The sequence below is a fragment of the Pelecanus crispus genome, unplaced genomic scaffold (genome assembly GCF_030463565.1).
Source record: "Pelecanus crispus isolate bPelCri1 unplaced genomic scaffold, bPelCri1.pri SCAFFOLD_328, whole genome shotgun sequence".
Taxonomy (NCBI): domain Eukaryota; kingdom Metazoa; phylum Chordata; class Aves; order Pelecaniformes; family Pelecanidae; genus Pelecanus; species Pelecanus crispus.
In genome coordinates, this window is record NW_027461397.1 from 283 (window position 1) to 21196 (window position 20914).

The window sequence follows — 20914 nt, forward strand, 5'->3', positions numbered from 1 at the left end:
TCTCCCACCCCCCATCCCAGCCCCCCACCCCTCCCCCACCCCCCATCTCCCACCCATGACCCCCCACCCCCACCCCCCATCCCCCCATCCCAGCCCCCCATGACCCCCCCACCCCCCTCCCCCATCTCCCACCCCCCCATCTCCCCCAGTCCCCCTCCCCCCCCCCGGGGGGTGCCCCCCCCCCCCCCCCCGGTTCCTGTTTTGGGTGCGGGCGCCGGTGCCGGGCGATGACTCAGGGGTGGGGGTGGGGGTGGGGGTGGGGGGAGGGGATTTGGGGAGGGGGGGGGAGGGGGGGGGAAATCCGGCTGGGGGCGGCGGCGGCGGCAGCAAAACAGGAAGCGCCTCCGGGAGGGGGGGGGGGGGGGGGGGTTACCCCCAAAATCACCCCCACCCCCTCCCAAAAATAAATCACTTTCGCTTTCTCCCCTCCCCCCATTTCAGGTCAAAGCCGAGGACCCCCCGGAGCTGCCCCCCACCCCCGCCCCCGCCCCCCCACCTCCCCCAGACCCAGCTGATGCTGGCGGGGAGCCAGCTGGCCGGGGTGAGTGGGGGCCATTTCGGGGACCCCCCACCCCCCACCCCCCCACCCAGGGACCCCCCCTCCCCCACAGGGACCCCCCCCCGGGACCCCCCCGCATCGGGGGTGGGGGAGGGGAGCCCCCCCTGTTGGAGGGGGAGGGGGGAAAGGGGGGGGGGTTGGGGGGGGGGGTGGGGGGAGGGGGGGCTTCGCTGCTGCTGCTGCTGCCGGGGGGGGGGTGGGGGGTGGGGGAGGGGCGCGGGGGGCTGGTACTAACCTGCCGCTCCCCCTCCCCCCTCTGTGTCACCCCCGCTGCTGGGGGACCCCCCCCTGTGTCCCCAATTTGTCACCGTGTCCCCAACCCTGACCCCCGTGTCCCCCAACCCTGACCCCGTGTCCCCAACCTTGACCCCGTGTCCCCCCCGTCCCCAATTTGTCACCGTGTCCCCCCCGTGTCCCCAACCTTGACCCCGTGTCCCCAACCCTGACCCCGTGTCCCCAACCTTGACCCCGTGTCCCCCCCGTCCCCAATTTGTCACCCGTGTCCCCCCCGTGTCCCCAACCTTGACCCCGTGTCCCCAACCTTGACCTCATGTCCCCCCCGTCCCCAATTTGTCACCGTGTCCCCCCCGTGTCCCCAACCCTGACCCCGTGTCCCCAACCTTGACCTCATGTCCCCCCCGTCCCCAATGTGTCCACCGTGTCCCCCCCCAACCTTGACCCCGTGTCCCCAACCCTGACCCCGTGTCCCCAAACTTGACCCTGTGTCCCCCCCGTCCCCAATTTGTCACCGTGTCCCCCCCCGTGTCCCCAACCTTGACCCCGTGTCCCCCCGTCCCCAATTTGTCACCGTGCCCCCCCCCAACCTTGACCCCGTGTCCCCAACCTTGACCCCGTGTCCCCCCCGTCCCCAATTTGTCACCGTGTCCCCCCCCCAACCTTGACCCCATGTCCCCAACCCTGACCCCGTGTCCCCAAACTTGACCCTGTGTCCCCCCCGTGTCCCCAACCCTGTCCCTCTGTCCCCAACCTTGACCCCGTGTCCCCCCTGTCCCCAATTTGTCCCCGTGTCACCCCCCGTGTCCCAACCCTGACCCCGTGTCCCCAAACTTGACCCCGTGTCCCCCCCGTCCCCAACCTCATCCCCGTGTCCCCAACCTTGACCCTGTGTCCCCCCAATGTCCCCAAATTTGTCCCTCTGTCACCCCCCCCGTCCCCAACCCTGACCCCGTGTCCCCCCGTGTCCCTGACCCCATCCCTGTGTCCCCCCCATGTCCCCAATTTGTCCCCGTGTCACCCCCCGTGTCCCCAACCTTGACCCTGTGTCCCCCCTGTCCCCAATTTGTCCCCGTGTCACCCCCCAGGTCCCCAATCTTGACCCCGTGGTCCCCCCGTGTCCCTGACCCCATCCCTGTGGTCCCCCTGTCCCCAATTTGTCCCCGTGTCACCCCCGTGTCCCCAACCCCGACCCCGTGTCACCCCGTCCCCAATTTGTCCCCGTGTCACCCCCCTGTCCCCAACCTTGACCCCGTGTCCCCCCGTGTCCCTGACCCCATCCCTGTGTCCCCCCCCGTGTCCCCAATTTGTCCCCATGTTCCCCCGTGTCCCCCAACCCCGACCCCGTGTCCCCTCCGCTGTCCCCAACCTTGACCCCGTGTCCCCCCATCCCCAATTTGTCCCTGTGTCACCCCCCCTGTCCCCAACCTTGGCCCCGTGTCCCCCCATGTCCCTGACCCCATCCCTGTGTCCCCCTGTGTCCCCAATTTGTCCCCGTGTCCCCCCCATGCCCCCAACCCCGACCCTGTGTCCCCTCCTCTGTCCCCAACCTTGACCCCGTGTCCCCCCGTGTCCCTGACCCCATCCCTGTGTCCCCCTGTCCCCAATTTGTCCCCGTGTCACCCCTGTGTCCCCAACCTTGACCCCGTGTTGCCCCCCGTGTCCCCAACCTTGACCCCGTGTCCCCAACCCCGACCCCGTGTCCCCAACCCCGACCCCGTGTTCCCAACCCTGACCCCGTGTCCCCTCCTCGGTCCCCAACCTTGACCCTGTGTCCCCCCCGTGTCCCCAATTTGTCCCCGTGTCACCCCCCCGTCCCCAACCTTGACCCCGTGTCCCCAACCCCCGACCCCGTGTCCCCCGTGTCCCTGACCCCATCCCTGTGTCCCCCTGTCCCAACCTTGACCCTGTGTCCCCAACCCCGACCCCGTGTTCCCAACCCTGACCCCGTGTCCCCTCCTCTGTCCCCAACCTTGACCCCGTGTCCCCCCCCGTGCCCCCAATTTGGCCCCGTGTCCCCCCCGTGTCCCCAACCCCGACCCCGGGTCCTTGCCCCCTCCTCACGTCCCCAACCCTCCCCGTGTCCCCTCCCTGTCCCCCCGTCCCCAAATCGCCCCCCTGTCCCCATCCTGTCCCCCCGTCCCTGTCCCCCTGTCCCTGTGTCCCCCCCCACCCCACATTTTGCTCCCCGCCCCTGCCCACCCCCCCGTACCCACCCGTGCCCCCCATGCCCCTCGTGCCCCCCGTGCCCCCCATACCCCCCGTGCCCCCCCTGCCCCCGTGCCCCCATACCCCCCCTGCCCCCTGTGCCCCCCCATACCCCCCCATACCCACCCGTGCCCCCCAGGCCCCCCGTGCCCCCCGTGCCCCCCATACCCCCGTGCCCCCCCGGCCCCCCATGCCCCCCATACCCCCCTGCCCCCTGTGCCCCCCCATACCCCCCCATACCCCCCCGTGCCCCCCGTACCCCCCCCATGCCCCCCATAACCCCCCCATACCCCCCCGTGCCCCCCCGGCCCCCTGTGCCCCCCATGACCCTCATACCCCCCCTGCACCCCGTACCCCCCCTGCCCCTCGTGCCCCCCCGTACCCCCCCTGCCCCCCATGCCCCCCATACCCCCCCTGCCCCCTGTGCCCCCCCATGCCCCCCATACCCCCCGTGCCCCCCGTACCCCCCCATGCCCCCCATACCCCCCCGTGCCCCCCGTGCCCCCTGTGCCCCCCCATACCCCCCCCGTGCCCCCCCTGCACCCCGTACCCCCCCATGCCCCCCGTGCCCCCCATGCCCCCCATACCCCCCCATTCCTCCCTTGCCCCCCATGCCCCCCGTGCCCCCCCTGCCCCCCATGCCCCCCCATGCCCCCGTGCCCCCCCGCCCCCCCACACCACCCCTGCCCCCCGTACCCCGCCATGCCCCCCCATACCCCCCGTGCCCCCCCTGCCCCCCCCTGCCCCCCATACCCCCCCTGCCCCCCCTGCCCCCCATACCCCCATGCCCCCGTGCCCCCTGTACACCCCCGTGCCCCCCCTGCCCCCCCACACCCCCCCGCCCCCCCATACCCCCCATGCCCCCCCATACCCCCCGTACCCCCCTGCCCCCCATGCCCCCCCTGCCCCCCATACCCCCGTGCCCCCTGTACACCCCCGTGCCCCCCCGTGCCCCCCACACCCCCCCTGCCCCCCGTACCCCCCCATACCCCCCATGCCCCCCCATACCCCCCTGCCCCCCGTACCCCCCGTGCCCCCCCATGCCCCCCCATACCCCCAGACCCCCCTACCCCCCTGCCCCCCGTGCCCCCCCATGCCCCCCCCACACCCCCCCCTACCCCCCATACCCCCCCGTGCCCCCCCTGCCCCCATACCCCCATACCCCCGTGTCCCCCGTACACCCCCGTGCCCCCCCTGCCCCCCACCCCCCCCCGCCCCCCGTGCCCCCCCGTGCCCCCCGCCCCCCGCAGCTGGCCGCGCTGATGCCGGCTCAGCAGCAGCTGCTGCTGCAGGCCCAGGCCCAGCTGCTGGCGGCGGCGGTGCAGCAGCAGCAGAGCACGGCCACGGCCACGGCCACCGCCACGGCCACCGCCACGGCCACCGCGGCCACCGCCGCCACCGCCGCCACCGCCGCCACCGCCGCCCCCCCGGCCGCGGACGGCACCCCCGGTGTCCCCCCGGCCCCCCCCCAGCTCACCCTCTCCCAGCCCATCCAGCTCACGGCCCAGGTAAGGGGGACCCCCCGTGGCCCCCCCCGCCGTGTCCCCCCCGTGACCCCCCCACCATGTCACCGTGTCCCCCCATGACCCCCATGTCCCCTTGTGCCCCCCCCCATGTCCCTGTGTCCCCCCGTGTCCCCCCCATGTCCCTGTGTCCCCCCCCATGTCCCCTTGTGCCCCCCCCACCATGTCCCTGTGTCCCCCTGTGCCCCCCACCATGTCGCTGTGTCCCCCGTGTCCCCCCTGCCCCCCCACCATGTCCCTGTGTCCCCCCGTGTCCCCCCTGCCCCCCCACCATGTCCCTGTGTCCCCCCGTGTCCCCCCGCCCCCCCCATGTCCCTGTGTCCCCCCATGTCCCCCTGTGCCCCCCACCGCGTCCCTGTGTCCCCCCGTGTCCCCCCATGTCCCCCCCCATGTCCCTGTGTCCCCCCATGACCCCCCCATGTCCCCGTGTCCCCCTGTGTCCCCCCCGTGTCCCCTTGGCCTGCCCCCCCACCATGTCGCTGTGTCCCCCCGTGTCCCCCCCGCCCCCCACCATGTTCCCTGTGTCCCCCCATGTCCCCCTGTGCCCCCCACCGCGTCCCTGTGTCCCCCTGTGCCCCCCAGGTCCCCCCCCATGTCCCTGTGTCCCCCCGTGTCCCCCCCATGTCCCTGTGTCCCCCCCGTGTCCCCCCCGCCCCCCCACCATGTCCCTGTGTCCCCCGTGTCCCCCTGTGCCCCCCCACCACGTCCCTGTGTCCCCCTGTGTCCCCCCAGGTCCCCCCCATGTCCCCGTGTCCCCCGGTGTCCCCCCCATGTCGCTGTGTCCCCCCGTGTCCCCCCCGCCCCCCACCATGTCCCCGTGTCCCCCCATGACCCCCCCATGTCCCCGTGTCCCCCTGTGTCCCCCCCGTGTCCCCTTGTGCCCCCCCCATGTCCCTGTGTCCCCCCATGTCCCCCCATGTCCCCCCATGTCACTGTGTCCCCCCCATGTCCCCTTGTGCCCCCCCCCACCATGTCCCTGTGTCCCCCTGTGCCCCCCCCATGTCCCTGTGTCCCCCCGGGGCCCCCTGCCATGACCCCCCATGTCCACTTGTGTCCCCCGTGTCCCCCCCCCCATGTCCCCCGTGGCCCCCGCCCCCGGCACGTGTCCCCCCATGTCCCCCCCGCCACCACCCACCGCTGCCGCCGCTGCCGCTGCCGCCCGCCATCTCGGGGTCCCCCCCCAGCCCCACTCACCCCCCCACCCCCAATTGTCCCCAATCGCCCCCCGTCCCCCCCCTCCCCCGTGCCCCCCGTCCCCCCCTGTGCCCCCAAGTTGTCCCCAAGCGCCCCCCGTCCCCCTCCCCGTGTCCCCCATCCCCCCCGTGCCCCCAATTGTCCCCAATCGCCCCCCGTCCCCCCTCCCCGTGCCCCCAATTGTCCCCAATCGCCCCCCGTCCCCCCCTGTGCCCCCGGTTGTCCCCAATCGCCCCCTGCCCCCCCTCCCCGTGCCCCCCGTCCCCCCCTGTGCCCCCAATTGTCCCCAATCGCCCCCCATCCCCCCTCCCCGTGCCCCCAATTGTCCCCAATCGCCCCCCGTCCCCCCCTGTGCCCCCAATTGTCCCCAACCACCCCCCATCCCCCCCCGTGCCCCCAATTGTCCCCAATCGCCCCCCGTCCCCCCCTGTGCCCCCAATTGTCCCCAACCGCCCCCCGTCCCCCCCTGTGCCCCCAATTGTCCCCAATCGCCCCCCGTCCCCCCCTGTGCCCCCAATTGTCCCCAACCGCCCCCCGTCCCCCCCTGTGCCCCCAATTGTCCCCAATCGCCCCCCGTCCCCCCCTGTGCCCCCAATTGTCCCCAACCGCCCCCCGTCCCCCCCTGTGCCCCCGGTTGTCCCCAATCGCCCCCCGTCCCCCCCCGTGCCCCCAATTGTCCCCAATCGCCCCCCGTCCCCCCCTGTGCCCCCGGTTGTCCCCAATCACCCCCCGTCCCCCCCCGTGCCCCCGTCCCCCCCCCATGCCCCCAATTGTCCCCAACCGCCCCCTGTCCCCCCCGTGCCCCCAATTGTCCCCAACCGCCCCCCATCCCCCCCCGTGCCCCCAATTGTCCCCAATCGCCCCCCGTCCCCCCCTGTGCCCCCGGTTGTCCCCAATCGCCCCCTGTCCCCCCCCGTGCCCCCCAGGACATCCAGCAGCTCCTCCAGCTCCAGCAACTGGTGCTCGTCCCCGGCCACCACCTCCAGCCCCCCCAGTTCCTGCTGCCGCCCGCCCAGCAGGGACAGCAGGGTAGGGGGCCGGGGGGCCGGGGGGGCCGGGGGGCACGGGGGTCCCACGGGGCACAGGGGGGCACAGGGGGCCGGGGGGCACGGGGGGCATGGGGGTCCCATGGGGCATGGGGGGTCCCAGGGGGCATGGGGGGTTGGGGGGCACAGGGGGTCCCAGGGGACACAGGGGTCCCAGGGGTCCCAGGGGGTTTGGGAGTCCCAGGGGGTCCCAGGGGGTCCCAGGGGGCACAGGGGGTTGGGGGGCACAGGGGGTCCCAGGGGCCACGGGGGGTCCCAGGGGTCCCAGGGGGTTTGGGGGTCCCAGGGGGTCCCAGGGGGTCCCAGGGGGCACAGGGGGTTGGGGGGCACAGGGGGTCCCAGGGGGCACGGGGGGTTGGGGTCACGGGGGGCACAGGGGGCACGGGGGTTCCCAGGGGGCATGGGGGGTCCCAGGGGGCATGGGGGGTCCCAGGGGGCATGGGGGGCATGGGGGGTACCAGGGGGTTTGGGGGTCCCAGGGGGCATGGGGGGTCCCAGGGGGCATGGGGTTCCCAGGGGGCACGGGGGGCATGGGGGGTACCAGGGGGTTTGGGGGTCCCAGGGGGCACAGGGGGTTGGGGGGCACAGGGGCCCCAGGGGGTTTGGGGGTCCCAGGGGGTCCAGAGGGTTTGGGGGTCCCAGGGGGCATGGGGGGCATGGGGGTCCCAGGGGGTATGGGGGTCCCCAGGGGTATTAGGGGGGTGCTGGGGGGGGTCCCAGGGTGCTGGGCGTCCCCAGGCGGACTGGGGGGGTGCTGGGGGGGGTCCCAGGGTGCTGGGGGTCCCCAGGGGTATTAGGGGGGTGCTGGGGGGGGTCCCAGGGTGCTGGGGGTCCCCAGGGGTATTAGGGGGGTGCTGGGGGGGGGTCCCAGGGTGCTGGGGGTCCCCAGGCGGACTGGGGGGGTGCTGGGGGGGGGTCCCAGGGTGCTGGGGGTCCCCAGGGGTATTAGGGGGGTGCTGGGCGGGGGTCCCAGGGTGCTGGGGGGTCCCCAGGCGGACTGGGGGGGGTCCCCAGGGTGCCCGGGGTGCTCAGGGCATTTGGGGTCCCTGGGGTGCTCAGGGGGTCCGGGGGGGGGGGGGCGGCACTCAGGAATACCCAGCCCCCCCCACCCCCCCCAGGCACTGGCAATTGGAGGGGGGGTCCCGGGGAGGGGGGGTGTCTGGCAATTCGGGGGTCCCTTGGGGGGTGCCCACCCCCCCACACCCTGACCCCCCCCCCCCCCCCCATTTTTGCAGGGCTGCTCCCCACCCCAAACCTCTTTCAGCTACCTCAGCAAAGCCCCGGGGGGCTCCTGCCCAACCAGCCCCGCGGGGGGCTGCCAGCACAGGTACGGGGCACCCACCCGCGCCCACCCAACTGCGCCCACCCGCACCCACCCAACTGCGCCCACCCACGCCCACCCGCACCCACCCAACTGCGCCCACCCCGCGCCCACCCACGCCCACCCACCTGCACCCACCCACCCGCGCCCACCAGCACCCACCGGCGCCCACCCACGCCAACCCGCGCCCACCCGCACCCACCCACCCGCGCCCACCCAACTGCGCCCACCCGCGCCCACCCCGCACCCACCCACCCGTGCCCACCCAACTGCGCCCACCCGCGCCCACCCGCACCCACCCAACTGCGCCCATCCACCCGCGCCCACCCGCACCCACCTGCACCCACCTACCCACGCCCACCCGCGCCCACCCGCACACACCCACCCGCACCCACCGGTGCCCACCCGCGCCCACCCGCACCCACCCACCCGCGCCCACCCGCACCCACCGGTGCCCCACCCGCGCCCACCCGCACCCACCCACCCGCGCCCACCGGTGCCCACCCGCACCCACCCACCCGCACCCACCGGTGCCCACCCGCGCCCACCCACCCGCGCCCACCCGCACCCACCGGTGCCCACCCGCGCCCACCCGCACCCACCCACCCGCACCCACCGGTGCCCACCCGCGCCCACCCCGCACCCACCCACCCGCGCCCACCCACACCCACCGGTGCCCACCCGCGCCCACCTGCACCCACCCACCGGTGCTCACCCGCACCCACCCCCGCGCCCACCCGCACCCACCCACCCACGCCCACCCGCGCCCACCGGTGCCCACCCGCACCCACCCGCACCCACCCACCCACGCCCACCAGCACCCACCGGTGTCCACCCGCACCCACCCACCCGCGCCCACCCACCCGCGCCCACCCGCACCCACCGGTGCCCACCCGCGCCCCCCCCGCACCCCCCTTCCCGCCCCCCCGCGCCCCCTTCCCGCCCAGCCGTGGTGGGGGGGGTCCGCACCCCATCATCCCCCACCCCCCCCCACCCCTCACTGCCATTTTCTCTCCCAGCAGTGACTGGGCTGGGGGTCCCCGGGGTGCTGGGGGTCCCCAAAATGTCCTGGGGTGCTGGGGGTCCCCAAAGGGACCTGGGGTGCTGGGGGTCCCCGGGGTGCTGGGGGTCCCCAGGGTGCATCCCCCCCAAAGGGTCCTGGGGCGCCTGGGGTCCCCAAATTGTTCTGGGGTGCTGGGGGTCCCCAAAGTCCCTGGGGTCCCCAGGGTCCCCAAAATGTCCCGTGATGCTTGGGGGGGGGGGGGGCTGGGGCCCAGGGGTGCTCGGGGTCCCCAGGGGGTGGCCAGGGGGGTTGGGGGTCTCGAGGGGGGGGTGCTCGGGGTCCCCAGGGGGTGGCCAGGGGGGTTGGGGGTCTCCGGGGGCGGTGCTCGGGGTCCCCAGGGGGTGGCCAGGGGGGGGTGGGGGTCTCGAGGGGGGGGGTGCTCGGGGTCCCCAGGGGGTGGCCAGGGGGGGTGGGGGTCTCGAGGGGGGGGTGCTCGGGGTCCCCAGGGGGTGGCCAGGGGGGTTGGGGGTCTCGAGGGGGGGGTGCTCGGGGTCCCCAGGGGGGTGGCCAGGGGGGTTGGGGGTCTCGAGGGGGGGGGTGCTCGGGGTCCCCAGGGGGTGGCCAGGGGGGGTGGGGGTCTCGAGGGGGGGGTGCTCGGGGTCCCCAGGGGGTGGCCAGGGGGGTTGGGGGTCTCGAGGGGGGGGTGCTCGGGGTCCCCAGGGGGTGGCCAGGGGGGGTGGGGGTCTCCGGGGGGGGTGCTCGGGGTCCCCAGGGGGTGGCCAGGGGGGTTGGGGGTCTCGAGGGGGGGGTGCTCGGGGTCCCCAAAACGCACAGGCACCCATCGCCCCCCAAATCCCTCCCAGGCGATGGTGGGGGCGCCCACACCCCATCACCCCCCCCCCCCCATTTTCTCCCCTAGCCAGCGACTCGGCCGGGCCTCCCCGAGTCCCACCTGCCCCCGGGGGCCCCCCCAAAATGCCTGGACCCCCCCCCGCACCCCGAAGAACCCAGCGACCTGGAGGAGCTGGAGCAATTCGCCCGCACCTTCAAGCAGCGCCGCATCAAGCTGGGCTTCACCCAGGTGCGCCTCGAATTCGGGGGGGGGGGGTCTGAGGGGGGTTACCCCCACATGTGGGGCTGGGAGGGGGGGGGGGGGTCCCTGAGGGTGACCCACCCCCCCCCCCCCCACCTCCCGGCGGCGGCGCCCAGGGCGATGTGGGGCTGGCCATGGGGAAGCTCTACGGCAACGACTTCAGCCAGACGACCATCTCGCGCTTCGAGGCGCTCAACCTCAGCTTCAAGAACATGTGCAAGCTCAAGCCGCTGCTGGAGAAGTGGCTCAACGACGCCGGTGAGCGTCCCCAGCCCCATAGGCACTTGTGGGTCTCGGCCCCATAGGGACCCCGTCTCCATGTGGCCCCTGGTCCCCAGCCCCATAGGGACCCGTGGGTCTCATCTCCATATGGACTCCATCTTCATATGGACCCTGGTCCTCAGCCCCATAGGGATCCGTGGGCCTCAGCCCCATAGGGACTTGTGGGTCTCGGCCCCATAGGCACCTGTGGGTCTCGGACCCATAGGGACCCCGTCTCCATGTGGCCCCTGGTCCCCAGCCCCATAGGGACCCGTGGGTCTCATCTCCATAGGGACCCCATCTTCATATGGACCCCCGTCTTCATATGGACCCTGGTCCCCAGCCCCATAGGCACCTGTGGGTCTCGGCCCCATAGGCACCTGTGGGTCTCGGACCCATAGGGACCCCATCTCCATGTGGCCCCTGGTCCCCAGCCCCATAGGGACCCGTGGGTCTTATCTCCATATGGACCCCATCTTCATATGGACCCTGGTCCTCAGCCCCATAGAGACCTGTGGGTCTCAGCCCCATAGGGACCTGTGGGTCTCGGCCCCATAGGGACCCCATCTCCATGTGGCCCCTGGTCCCCAGACCCATAGGAACCCGTGGGTCTCATCTCCATATGGACCCTGGTCCCCAGCCCCATAGGGACCTGTGGGTCTCAGCCCCATAGAGACCTGTGGGCCTCAGCCCCATAGGGACCTGTGGGTCTCAGCCCCATAGGGACCTCATCTCCATGTGGCCCCTGGTCCCCAGCCCCATAGGGACCCGTGGGTCTCATCTCCATATGGACCCCATCTTCATATGGACCCTGGTCCTCAGCCCCATAGGGACCCGTGGGCCTCAGCCCCATAGGGACTTGTGGGTCTCGGCCCCATAGGCACCTGTGGGTCTCGGCCCCATAGGGACCCCGTCTCCATGTGGCCCCTGGTCCCCAGCCCCATAGGGACCCGTGGGTCTTATCTCCATATGGACCCCGTCTTCATATGGACCCTGGTCCTCAGCCCCATAGAGTCCTGTGGGTCTCAGCCCCATAGGGACCTGTGGGTCTCGGCCCCATAGGGACCCCATCTCCATGTGGCCCCTGGTCCCCAGCCCCATAGGGACCCGTGGGTCTCATCTCCATATGGACCCCGTCTTCATATGGACCCTGGTCCTCAGCCCCATAGGGACCCGTGGGCCTCAGCCCCATAGGCACTTGTGGGTATCAGCCCCATAGGCACCTGTGGGTCTCGGCCCCATAGGGACCCCATCTCCATGGGGTCCCAGGATGAGGTTGGGGGTCCCAGGGTGGGCATGAGGGTCCCAGGGTGAGGTTGGGGGTCCCAAGGTGGTGGTGGGGGTCCCAGGGTGAGGTTGGGGGTCCCAGGGTTGGGGTGGGGGTCCCAGGGTGAGGTTGGGGGTCCGAAGGCAGTGGTGGGGGTCCCAGGGTTGGGGTGGGGGTCCCAGGGTGAGGTTGGGGGTCCCAAGACGGTGGTGGGGGTCCCAGCGTGGGGGTGAGGGTCCCAGGGTGAGGTTGGGGGTCCCTGGGTGGGGGTGAGGGTCCCAGGATGAGGTTGGGGGTCCCAGGGTGGGCATGAGGGTCCCAGCGTGGGGGTGAGGGTCCCAGGGTGGGGGTGGGGGTCCCAGGATGAGGTTGGGGGTCCCAGGGTGGGCCCTGGGGCTCCCCCCACCCACCCCCCACCCCCCCCGCCCCACAGAGACCATGTCGGTGGACTCCACGCTGCCCAGCCCCAACCCCCTGAGCTCCCCCAACTTGGGGGGCTTCGAGGGGCTCCCCGGCCGGCGCCGCAAGAAACGCACCAGCATCGAGACCAACGTCCGCTTCGCCCTGGAGAAAAGCTTCCTGGCGGTGAGCCCCCCCCCCCCAAAAACCCCTCCTAGCCCCCTCCCCCCAACCAGAGCCCTCTATGGGGGTCCCGGACCCCCAGGCGGGGGGCGCGGCCCCCCGGCGGCGCCGGCTGAGCCCCTTTTCCGCAGAACCAGAAGCCCACCTCGGAGGAGATCCTGCTGATCGCCGAGCAGCTGCACATGGAGAAGGAGGTGATCCGCGTCTGGTTCTGCAACCGGCGCCAGAAGGAGAAGCGCATCAACCCCTGCGGCACCGGCACCGGGACCCCCGCCCCCGGCCTGCCCCCCCCCGCCAAGCCCCCCGCCTACAGCCCCCATATGGTGCGTGGGGAGGGGGCGGGGGGGCGGCCCTGGGGCTCCCGGTCCCATACGGCCCCATACGGCCCCCGGTCCCTGGCCCTATATGGCCCCATACGGCCCCCGGTCCCTGGCCCTATATGGCCCCTGGTCCCATACAGCCCCATACGGCCCCCAGTCCCTGGCCCTATATGGCCCCCGGCCCCATACGGCCCCCGGTCCCTGGCCCTATATGGCCCCCGGCCCCATACAGCCCCCGGTCCCTGGCCCTATATGGCCCCCGGCCCCATACGGCCCCCGGTCCCTGGCCCTATATGGCCCCCGGTCCCATACAGCCCCATATGGCCCCCGGTCCCTGGCCCTATATGGCCCCCGGTCCCATACGGCCCCATACGGCCCCCGGTCCCTGGCCCTATATGGCCCCTGGTCCCATACGGCCCCATATGGCCCCCGGTCCCTGGCCCTATATGGCTCCCGGTCCCATACGGCCCCATACGGCCCCCAGTCCCTGGCCCTATATGGCCCCCGGTCCCATACGGCCCTCGGTCCCCGGCCCTATATGGCCCCCAGTCCCATACGGCCCCATACGGCCCCCAGTCCCTGGCCCTATATGGTCCCTGGTCCCATATGGCCCCCAGTCCCTGGCCCTATATGGCCCCCGGCCCCATACAGCCCCATATGGCCCCCAGTCCCTGGCCCTATATGGCCCCCGGCCCCATACAGCCCCATATGGCCCCCAGTCCCTGGCCCTATATGGCCCCTGGCCCCATACAGCCCCCGGTCCCTGGCCCTATATGGCCCCCGGCCCCATACGGCCCCATATGGCCCCCGGTCCCTGGCCCTAGATGGCCCCCGGCCCCATACAGCCCCATACGGCCCCCGGTCCCTGGCCCTATATGGCCCCCGGTCCCATACAGCCCCATATGGCCCCCAGTCCCTGGCTCTATACGGTCCCTGGTCCCATATGGCCCCCGGTCCCATACAGCCCCGTATGGCCCCCAGTCCCTGGCCCTATATGGACCCCGGCCCCATACGGCCCCCTGTCCCTGGCCCTATATGGCCCCCAGTCCCATACAGCCCCATATGGCCCCCAGTCCCTGGCCCTATATGGCCCCCGGTCCCATACGGCCCCCTGTCCCTGGCCTTATATGGCCCCCAGTCCCATACAGCCCCATATGGCCCCCAGTCCCTGGCCCTATATGGCCCCTGGCCCCATACGGCCCCCGGTCCCTGGCCCCATACAGCCCCTGGTCCCATATGGCCCCATATGGCCCTGGCCCCCTATGGGCCCCGGCCCCATACAGCCCCATATGGCCCCCAGTCCCTGGCCCTATATGGCCCCCGGTCCCATACGACCCCCAGTCCCTGGCCCTATATGGCCCCTGGCCCCATACGGCCCCATATGGGCCCTGGCCCCATACAGCCCCTGGTCCCTGCCCCCATATGGCCCTGTCCCCATATGGCCCCTGTCCCCATATGCCCCCATATGTCCCCACACATCCCCATCCCCCCCCACATCCCCATACGTCCCCATACATCCCCACACCCCCCCACGTCCCCACCCCCCCCACGTCCCCACCTGTCCCCACACGTCCCCACACGTCCCCACATGTCCCCACATGTCCCCATATGTCCCCACACGTCCCCATATGTCCCCATATGTCCCCACACGTCCCCCCACCCCCCCACCTGTCCCCACATGTCCCCACACGTCCCCATATGTCCCCACATGTCCCCACATGTCCCCATATGTCCCCATACATCCCCACACGTCCCCATACGTCCCCACACGTCCCCATATGTCCCCATACGTCCCCATATGTCCCCACACGTCCCCCCACCCCCCCACCTGTCCCCATATGTCCCCATACATCCCCACACGTCCCCACATGTCCCCATATGTCCCCATATGTCCCCCCACCCCCCCACCTGTCCCCATATGTCCCCACACGTCCCCATATGTCCCCATACGTCCCCACCTGTCCCCATACGTCCCCACACGTCCCCACCTGTCCCCATATGTCCCCATATGTCCCCACACGTCCCCACCTGTCCCCATATGTCCCCCCACCCCCCCACCTGTCCCCATATGTCCCCACACGTCCCCACCTGTCCCCACACGTCCCCACCTGTCCCCATATGTCCCCATATGTCCCCACACGTCCCCACCTGTCCCCATATGTCCCCCCACCCCCCCACCTGTCCCCATATGTCCCCACACGTCCCCACCTGTCCCCATACGTCCCCACCTGTCCCCATATGTCCCCATACGTCCCCACACGTCCCCATACGTCCCCATATCCCCACATGTCCCCATACGTCCCCACCTGTCCCCATACGTCCCCACACGTCCCCACCTGTCCCCATATGTCCCCATATGTCCCCACACGTCCCCACCTGTCCCCATACGTCCCCACCTGTCCCCATATGTCCCCATATGTCCCCACCTGTCCCCATACGTCCCCACCTGTCCCCATATGTCCCCACACGTCCCCACCTGTCCCCATACGTCCCCACCTGTCCCCATACGTCCCCACACGTCCCCTTCACCCTCCCACCTGTCCCCATATGTCCCCACACGTCCCCACCTGTCCCCATACGTCCCCACACGTCCCCCCACCCTCCCACCTGTCCCCATATGTCCCCATACGTCCCCACACGTCCCCATATGTCCCCACACGTCCCCACACGTCCCCATATGTCCCCATATGTCCCCACATGTCCCCATATGTCCCCATATGTCCCCATACGTCCCCACACGTCCCCCCACCCTCCCACCTGTCCCCATACGTCCCCACCTGTCCCCATACGTCCCCACCTGTCCCCATATGTCCCCCCACCCCCCCACCTGTCCCCATACGTCCCCATACGTCCCCACCTGTCCCCATATGTCCCCACACGTCCCCATACGTCCCCACCTGTCCCCATATGTCCCCCCACCCCCCCACCTGTCCCCACCTGTCCCCATACGTCCCCACCTGTCCCCACCTGTCCCCATATGTCCCCATACGTCCCCATACGTCCCCACCTGTCCCCACACGTCCCCACCTGTCCCCATACGTCCCCATACGTCCCCACCTGTCCCCACCTGTCCCCATACGTCCCCATACGTCCCCATATGTCCCCACCTGTCCCCATACGTCCCCATACGTCCCCATACGTCCCCACCTGTCCCCATACGTCCCCATACGTCCCCATACGTCCCCACCTGTCCCCATACGTCCCCATACGTCCCCATACGTCCCCACCTGTCCCCATACGTCCCCCCTGTGCCCCAGGTCAGCAGCCCCGGCCCCGGCCCCGGCGTCGGCCTCAGCCTCCCGCCCCCGCAGGCCTGCGGCAGCCTCAGCACAACAGGTGTGTTTGTTTGTGTAGGGCCTACAGGAATGTTTGTGTGTTTGTGTGGGGCCTACCGCAATGCCCTGTGTTTGTGTAGGGCCTACCCTAATGTTTGTGTGGGGCCTACCCCAATGTTTGTGTAGGGCCTACCGCAATGCCGTCTGTTTGTGTGGGGCCTACCGCAATGTTTGTGTGTTTGTGTGGGGCCTACCGCAATGCCGTGTGTTTGTGTGGGGCCTACCGCAATGTTTGTGTAGGGCCTACCCTAATGTTTGTGTAGGGCCTACCCCAATGTTTGTGTGTTTGTGTAGGGCCTACCCCAATGCTGTGTGTTTGTGTGGGGCCTACTGCAATGTTTGTGTAGGGCCTACCCCAATGTTTGTGTAGGGCCTACCGCAATGCCGTGTGTTTGTGTGGGGCCTACCCCAATGTTTGTGTGGGGCCTACCCCAATGTTTGTGTGGGGCCTACCCTAATGTTTGTGTAGGGCCTACCCCAATGTTTGTGTGTTTGTGTAGGGCCTACCGCAATGCCGTGTGTTTGTGTGGGGCCTACCCCAATGTTTGTGTGGGGCCTACCCCAATGTTTGTGTAGGGCCTACCCCAATGTTTGTGTAGGGCCTACCCCAATGTTTGTGTGTTTGTGTAGGGCCTACCCCAATGTTTGTGTAGGGCCTACCGCAATGTTTGTGTGGGGCCTACCACAATGTTTGTGTGGGGCCTACCCCAATGTTTGTGTAGGGCCTACCCCAATGTTTGTGTAGGGCCTACCGCAATGTTTGTGTAGGGCCTACCCCAATGTTTGTGTGTTTGTGTAGGGCCTACCCCAATGCCGTGTGTTTGTGTGGGGCCTACCCCAATGTTTGTGTAGGGCCTACCCCAATGTTTGTGTGGGGCCTACCACAATGTTTGTGTGGGGCCTACCCCAATGTTTGTGTGGGGCCTACCCCAATGTTTGTGTAGGGCCTACCGCAATGTTTGTGTAGGGCCTACCCCAATGTTTGTGTGTTTGTGTGGGGCCTACCGCAATGCCGTGTGTTTGCGTGGGGCCTACCGCAATGTTTGTGTAGGGCCTACCCTAATGTTTGTGTAGGGCCTACCCCAATGTTTGTGTGGGGCCTACCCCAATGTTTGTGTAGGGCCTACCCTAATGTTTGTGTAGGGCCTACCCCAATGTTTGTGTAGGGCCTACCCTAATGTTTGTGTAGGGCCTACCCCAATGTTTGTGTGTTTGTGTGGGGCCTACCGCAATGCCGTGTGTTTGCGTGGGGCCTACCGCAATGTTTGTGTAGGGCCTACCCTAATGTTTGTGTAGGGCCTACCCTAATGTTTGTGTAGGGCCTACCCCAATGTTTGTGTAGGGCCTACCCTAATGTTTGTGTAGGGCCTACCCCAATGTTTGTGTAGGGCCTACCCTAATGTTTGTGTAGGGCCTACCCCAATGTTTGTGTGTTTGTGTGGGGCCTACCGCAATGCCGTGTGTTTGCGTGGGGCCTACCGCAATGTTTGTGTAGGGCCTACCCTAATGTTTGTGTAGGGCCTACCCTAATGTTTGTGTAGGGCCTACCCCAATGTTTGTGTAGGGCCTACCCTAATGTTTGTGTAGGGCCTACCCCAATGTTTGTGTAGGGCCTACCCTAATGTTTGTGTAGGGCCTACCCCAATGTTTGTGTGTTTGTGTGGGGCCTACCGCAATGCCGTGTGTTTGCGTGGGGCCTACCGCAATGTTTGTGTAGGGCCTACCCTAATGTTTGTGTAGGGCCTACCCTAATGTTTGTGTAGGGCCTACCCCAATGTTTGTGTAGGGCCTACCCTAATGTTTGTGTAGGGCCTACCCCAATGTTTGTGTAGGGCCTACCCTAATGTTTGTGTAGGGCCTACCCCAATGTTTGTGTGTTTGTGTGGGGCCTACCGCAATGCCGTGTGTTTGCGTGGGGCCTACCGCAATGTTTGTGTAGGGCCTACCCCAATGCCGTGTGTTTGTGTGGGGCCTACCGCAATGCCGTGTGTTTGTGTGGGGCCTACCGCAATGCCGTGTGTTTGTGTAGGGCCTACCGCAATGCCGTGTGTTTGTGTGGGGCCTACCGCAATGCCGTGTGTTTGTGTGGGGCCTACCCTAATGTTTGTGTGGGGCCGCCCGCCGCCGAGTGTTTGTGTAGGGCCTACCGCAATGCCCTGTGTTTGTGTGGGGCCTACCGCAATGTTTGTGTGGGGCCTACCCCAATGCCCTGTGTTTGTGTGGGTCCTGCCCCAATGTTTGTGTGGGGCCTACCCTAATGTTTGTGTAGGGCCTACCCTAATGTTCGTGTGTTTGTGTAGGGCCTACCGCAATGCCGTGTGTTTGTGTAGGGCCTACCCTAATGTTCATGTGTTTGTGTAGGGCCTACCGCAATGCCGTGCGTTTGTGTAGGGCCTGCCCCAATGTTTGTGTAGGGCCTACCCCAATGTTTGTGTAGGGCCTACCGCAATGTTTGTGTAGGGCCTACCCCAATGTTTGTGTGTTTGTGTGGGGCCTACCGCAATGTTTGTGTAGGGCCTACCGCAATGCCGTGTGTTTGTGTAGGGCCTACCCTAATGTTCGTGTGTTTGTGTAGGGCCTACCGCAATGTTTGTGTAGGGCCTACCGCAATGCCGTGTGTTTGTGTGGGGCCTACCGCAATGCCCTGTGTTTGTGTAGGGCCTACCCTAATGTTTGTGTGGGGCCGCCCGCTGCCGAGTGTTTGTGTAGGGCCTACCGCAATGCCCTGTGTTTGTGTGGGTCCTGCCCCAATGTTTGTGTGGGGCCTACCCTAATGTTTGTGTAGGGACTACCCTAATGTTCGTGTGTTTGTGTAGGGCCTACCGCAATGCCGTGTGTTTGTGTAGGGCCTACCCTAATGTTCATGTGTTTGTGTAGGGCCTACCACAATGCCGTGCGTTTGTGTAGGGCCTGCCCCAATGTTTGTGTAGGGCCTACCGCAATGTTTGTGTAGGGCCTACCCCAATGTTTGTGTGTTTGTGTGGGGCCTACCGCAATGTTTGTGTAGGGCCTACCGCAATGCCGTGTGTTTGTGTAGGGCCTACCCTAATGTTCGTGTGTTTGTGTAGGGCCTACCGCAATGTTTGTGTGGGGCCTACCCCAATGTTTGTGTGGGGCCTACCCCAATGTTTGTGTAGGGCCTGCCCCAATGTTTGTGTAGGGCCTACACTAATGTTTATGTAGGGCCTACACTGATGTCTATGTAGGGGCTACCCTAACGTTTACATAGGGTCTACCCTAACGTTTATGTAGGACCTACCCTAATGTTTACATAGGGCCTACCCTAACGTTTACGTAGGGCCTACACAAACGCCAGCCACAATATAGGGGGGGTACACGCGTTTTAAGGGGGGTGGGGATATTTTAAGGGCGGGGGGGGCCCAAGTTTCTGTAGGACCCCCCCAAACCCCCACTGTTTACGTAGGACCTACCTTATTGCCCGCGCGGTGTGTTTACGTAGGGTCTACACAAACACCAGCCACAATATAGGGGGGTCTGTGTGTGTTTTAAGGAGGGTGGGGATATTTTAAGGGCGGGGGGGACCCCCCAAAGTTTCTGTAGGACCCCCCCAAACCCCCACTGTTTACGTAGGACCTACCTTATTGCCCGCGCGGTGTGTTTGCGTAGGGTCTACGCAAACGCCAGCCACAATATAGGGGGGGATACGCGCGTTTTAAGGGGGGTGGGGCTGTTTTAAGGGGGGTGGGGATATTTCAAGGGCGGGGGGGCCCCAAAGTTTCTGTAGGACCCCCCCAAACCCCTGATGTTTACGTAGGACCTACCTTATTGCCTGCGCGGCGTGTTTGCGTAGGGTCTACGCAAACGCCAGCCACAATATAGGGGGGGATACGCGTGTTTTAAGGGGGGTGGGGCTGTTTTAAGGGGGGTGGGGATATTTTAAGGGCGGGGGGGGCCCCCCAAAGTTTCTGTAGGACCCCCCCAAACCCCTGATGTTTACGTAGGACCTACCTTATTGCCAGCAGGGCGTGTTTACGTAGGGTCTACGCAAACACCAGCCACAATATAGGGGGGGATACGCGCGTTTTAAGGGGGGTGGGGCTGTTTTAAGGGGGGTGGGGATATTTCAAGGGCGGGGGGGCCCCCCCCAACTTTCTGTAGGACCCCCCCCATCCTCCCCCGCTGTTTACGTAGGGCCTATATAAACACCATCCTTCCCCCCCCCCCCTCCCCGCAGTGACTACCTTGTCGTCGGCCGCCGGCTCCCTGGCCCCCAGCCGCTGCGGGGGGGCCGGGGGGGTCCCCCCCCCCCACCCTGCCCCCCCCCCACGCCGCCCCCCGCCAACAGCACAACCCCCACCCCCCAGAGCGGCCCCCTCGGCCTCGCGGGGCTCAGCCCCGGCACCGGGTGAGTTGTGTTTATTTTGGGGGGGGGGGGGGGTCACAGGGCGAGGGGGTGGGGGGCGCCCGGCCCCCTCCCCCCACCAAAAAAAAAAAAAAAAAATATATATATATATTATTTTGGGGGTCCCCCGTAACCCCCCCGCCGCCCCCCCCCCCCCCCCGGTTTGCTTTGCAGAAGCTCAGTGCTTGGGGTGACCGCGGGGCTAAACCCGGCGCTCATGGCCACCGCTAGCCCGCTGGCCACCATCCAAGGTGCGTGGGCCGCCTCGCACGCGCGCGTGCCAGACCCGCCCGCCGCCCCGCCCGGGCTTGAGGGGGGGGGGGGGTGGTGGTGGGGGGGGAGGGGAGTGTGCAAGGTTGGGGGGGGGGGGGGGGCTGGAGAGCGAGGAGGGGGAGCAGGCGGTGAGAGGGCGTGCGGAGGGGCGTGGGTGTGCAAGAGGCGGGTGTGGGTGTGCAAGAGGTGGGTGTGCAAAGAGGCGGGTGGGTGTGCAAGAGGTGGGTGTGGGTGTGCAAGAGGTGGGTGTGCAAAGAGGCAGGTGGGTGTGCAAGAGGCGGGTGTGCAAAGAGGCGGGTGGGTGTGCAAGAGGCGGGTGTGGGAGTGCAAGA

The 20914-nt window shown here is 68.5% G+C and overlaps 1 protein-coding gene across 1 annotated transcript; it reads left to right on the forward strand.

Moving 5' to 3' along the window:
• Positions 1-441: 441 nt before the first annotated feature.
• POU2F2 (POU class 2 homeobox 2) lies at positions 442-20194 on the forward strand (the record flags this gene model as incomplete). The annotated part of the gene is made up of 10 exons (XM_075727447.1): positions 442-541; positions 4252-4509; positions 6645-6747; positions 8000-8091; positions 10008-10169; positions 10298-10439; positions 12143-12294; positions 12423-12640; positions 15907-15947; positions 20142-20194. Coding segments are annotated over 10 exons (1321 nt in total), but the record flags the coding sequence as incomplete, so codon positions are not given.
• Between the last annotated feature and the right edge of the window lie 720 nt (positions 20195-20914).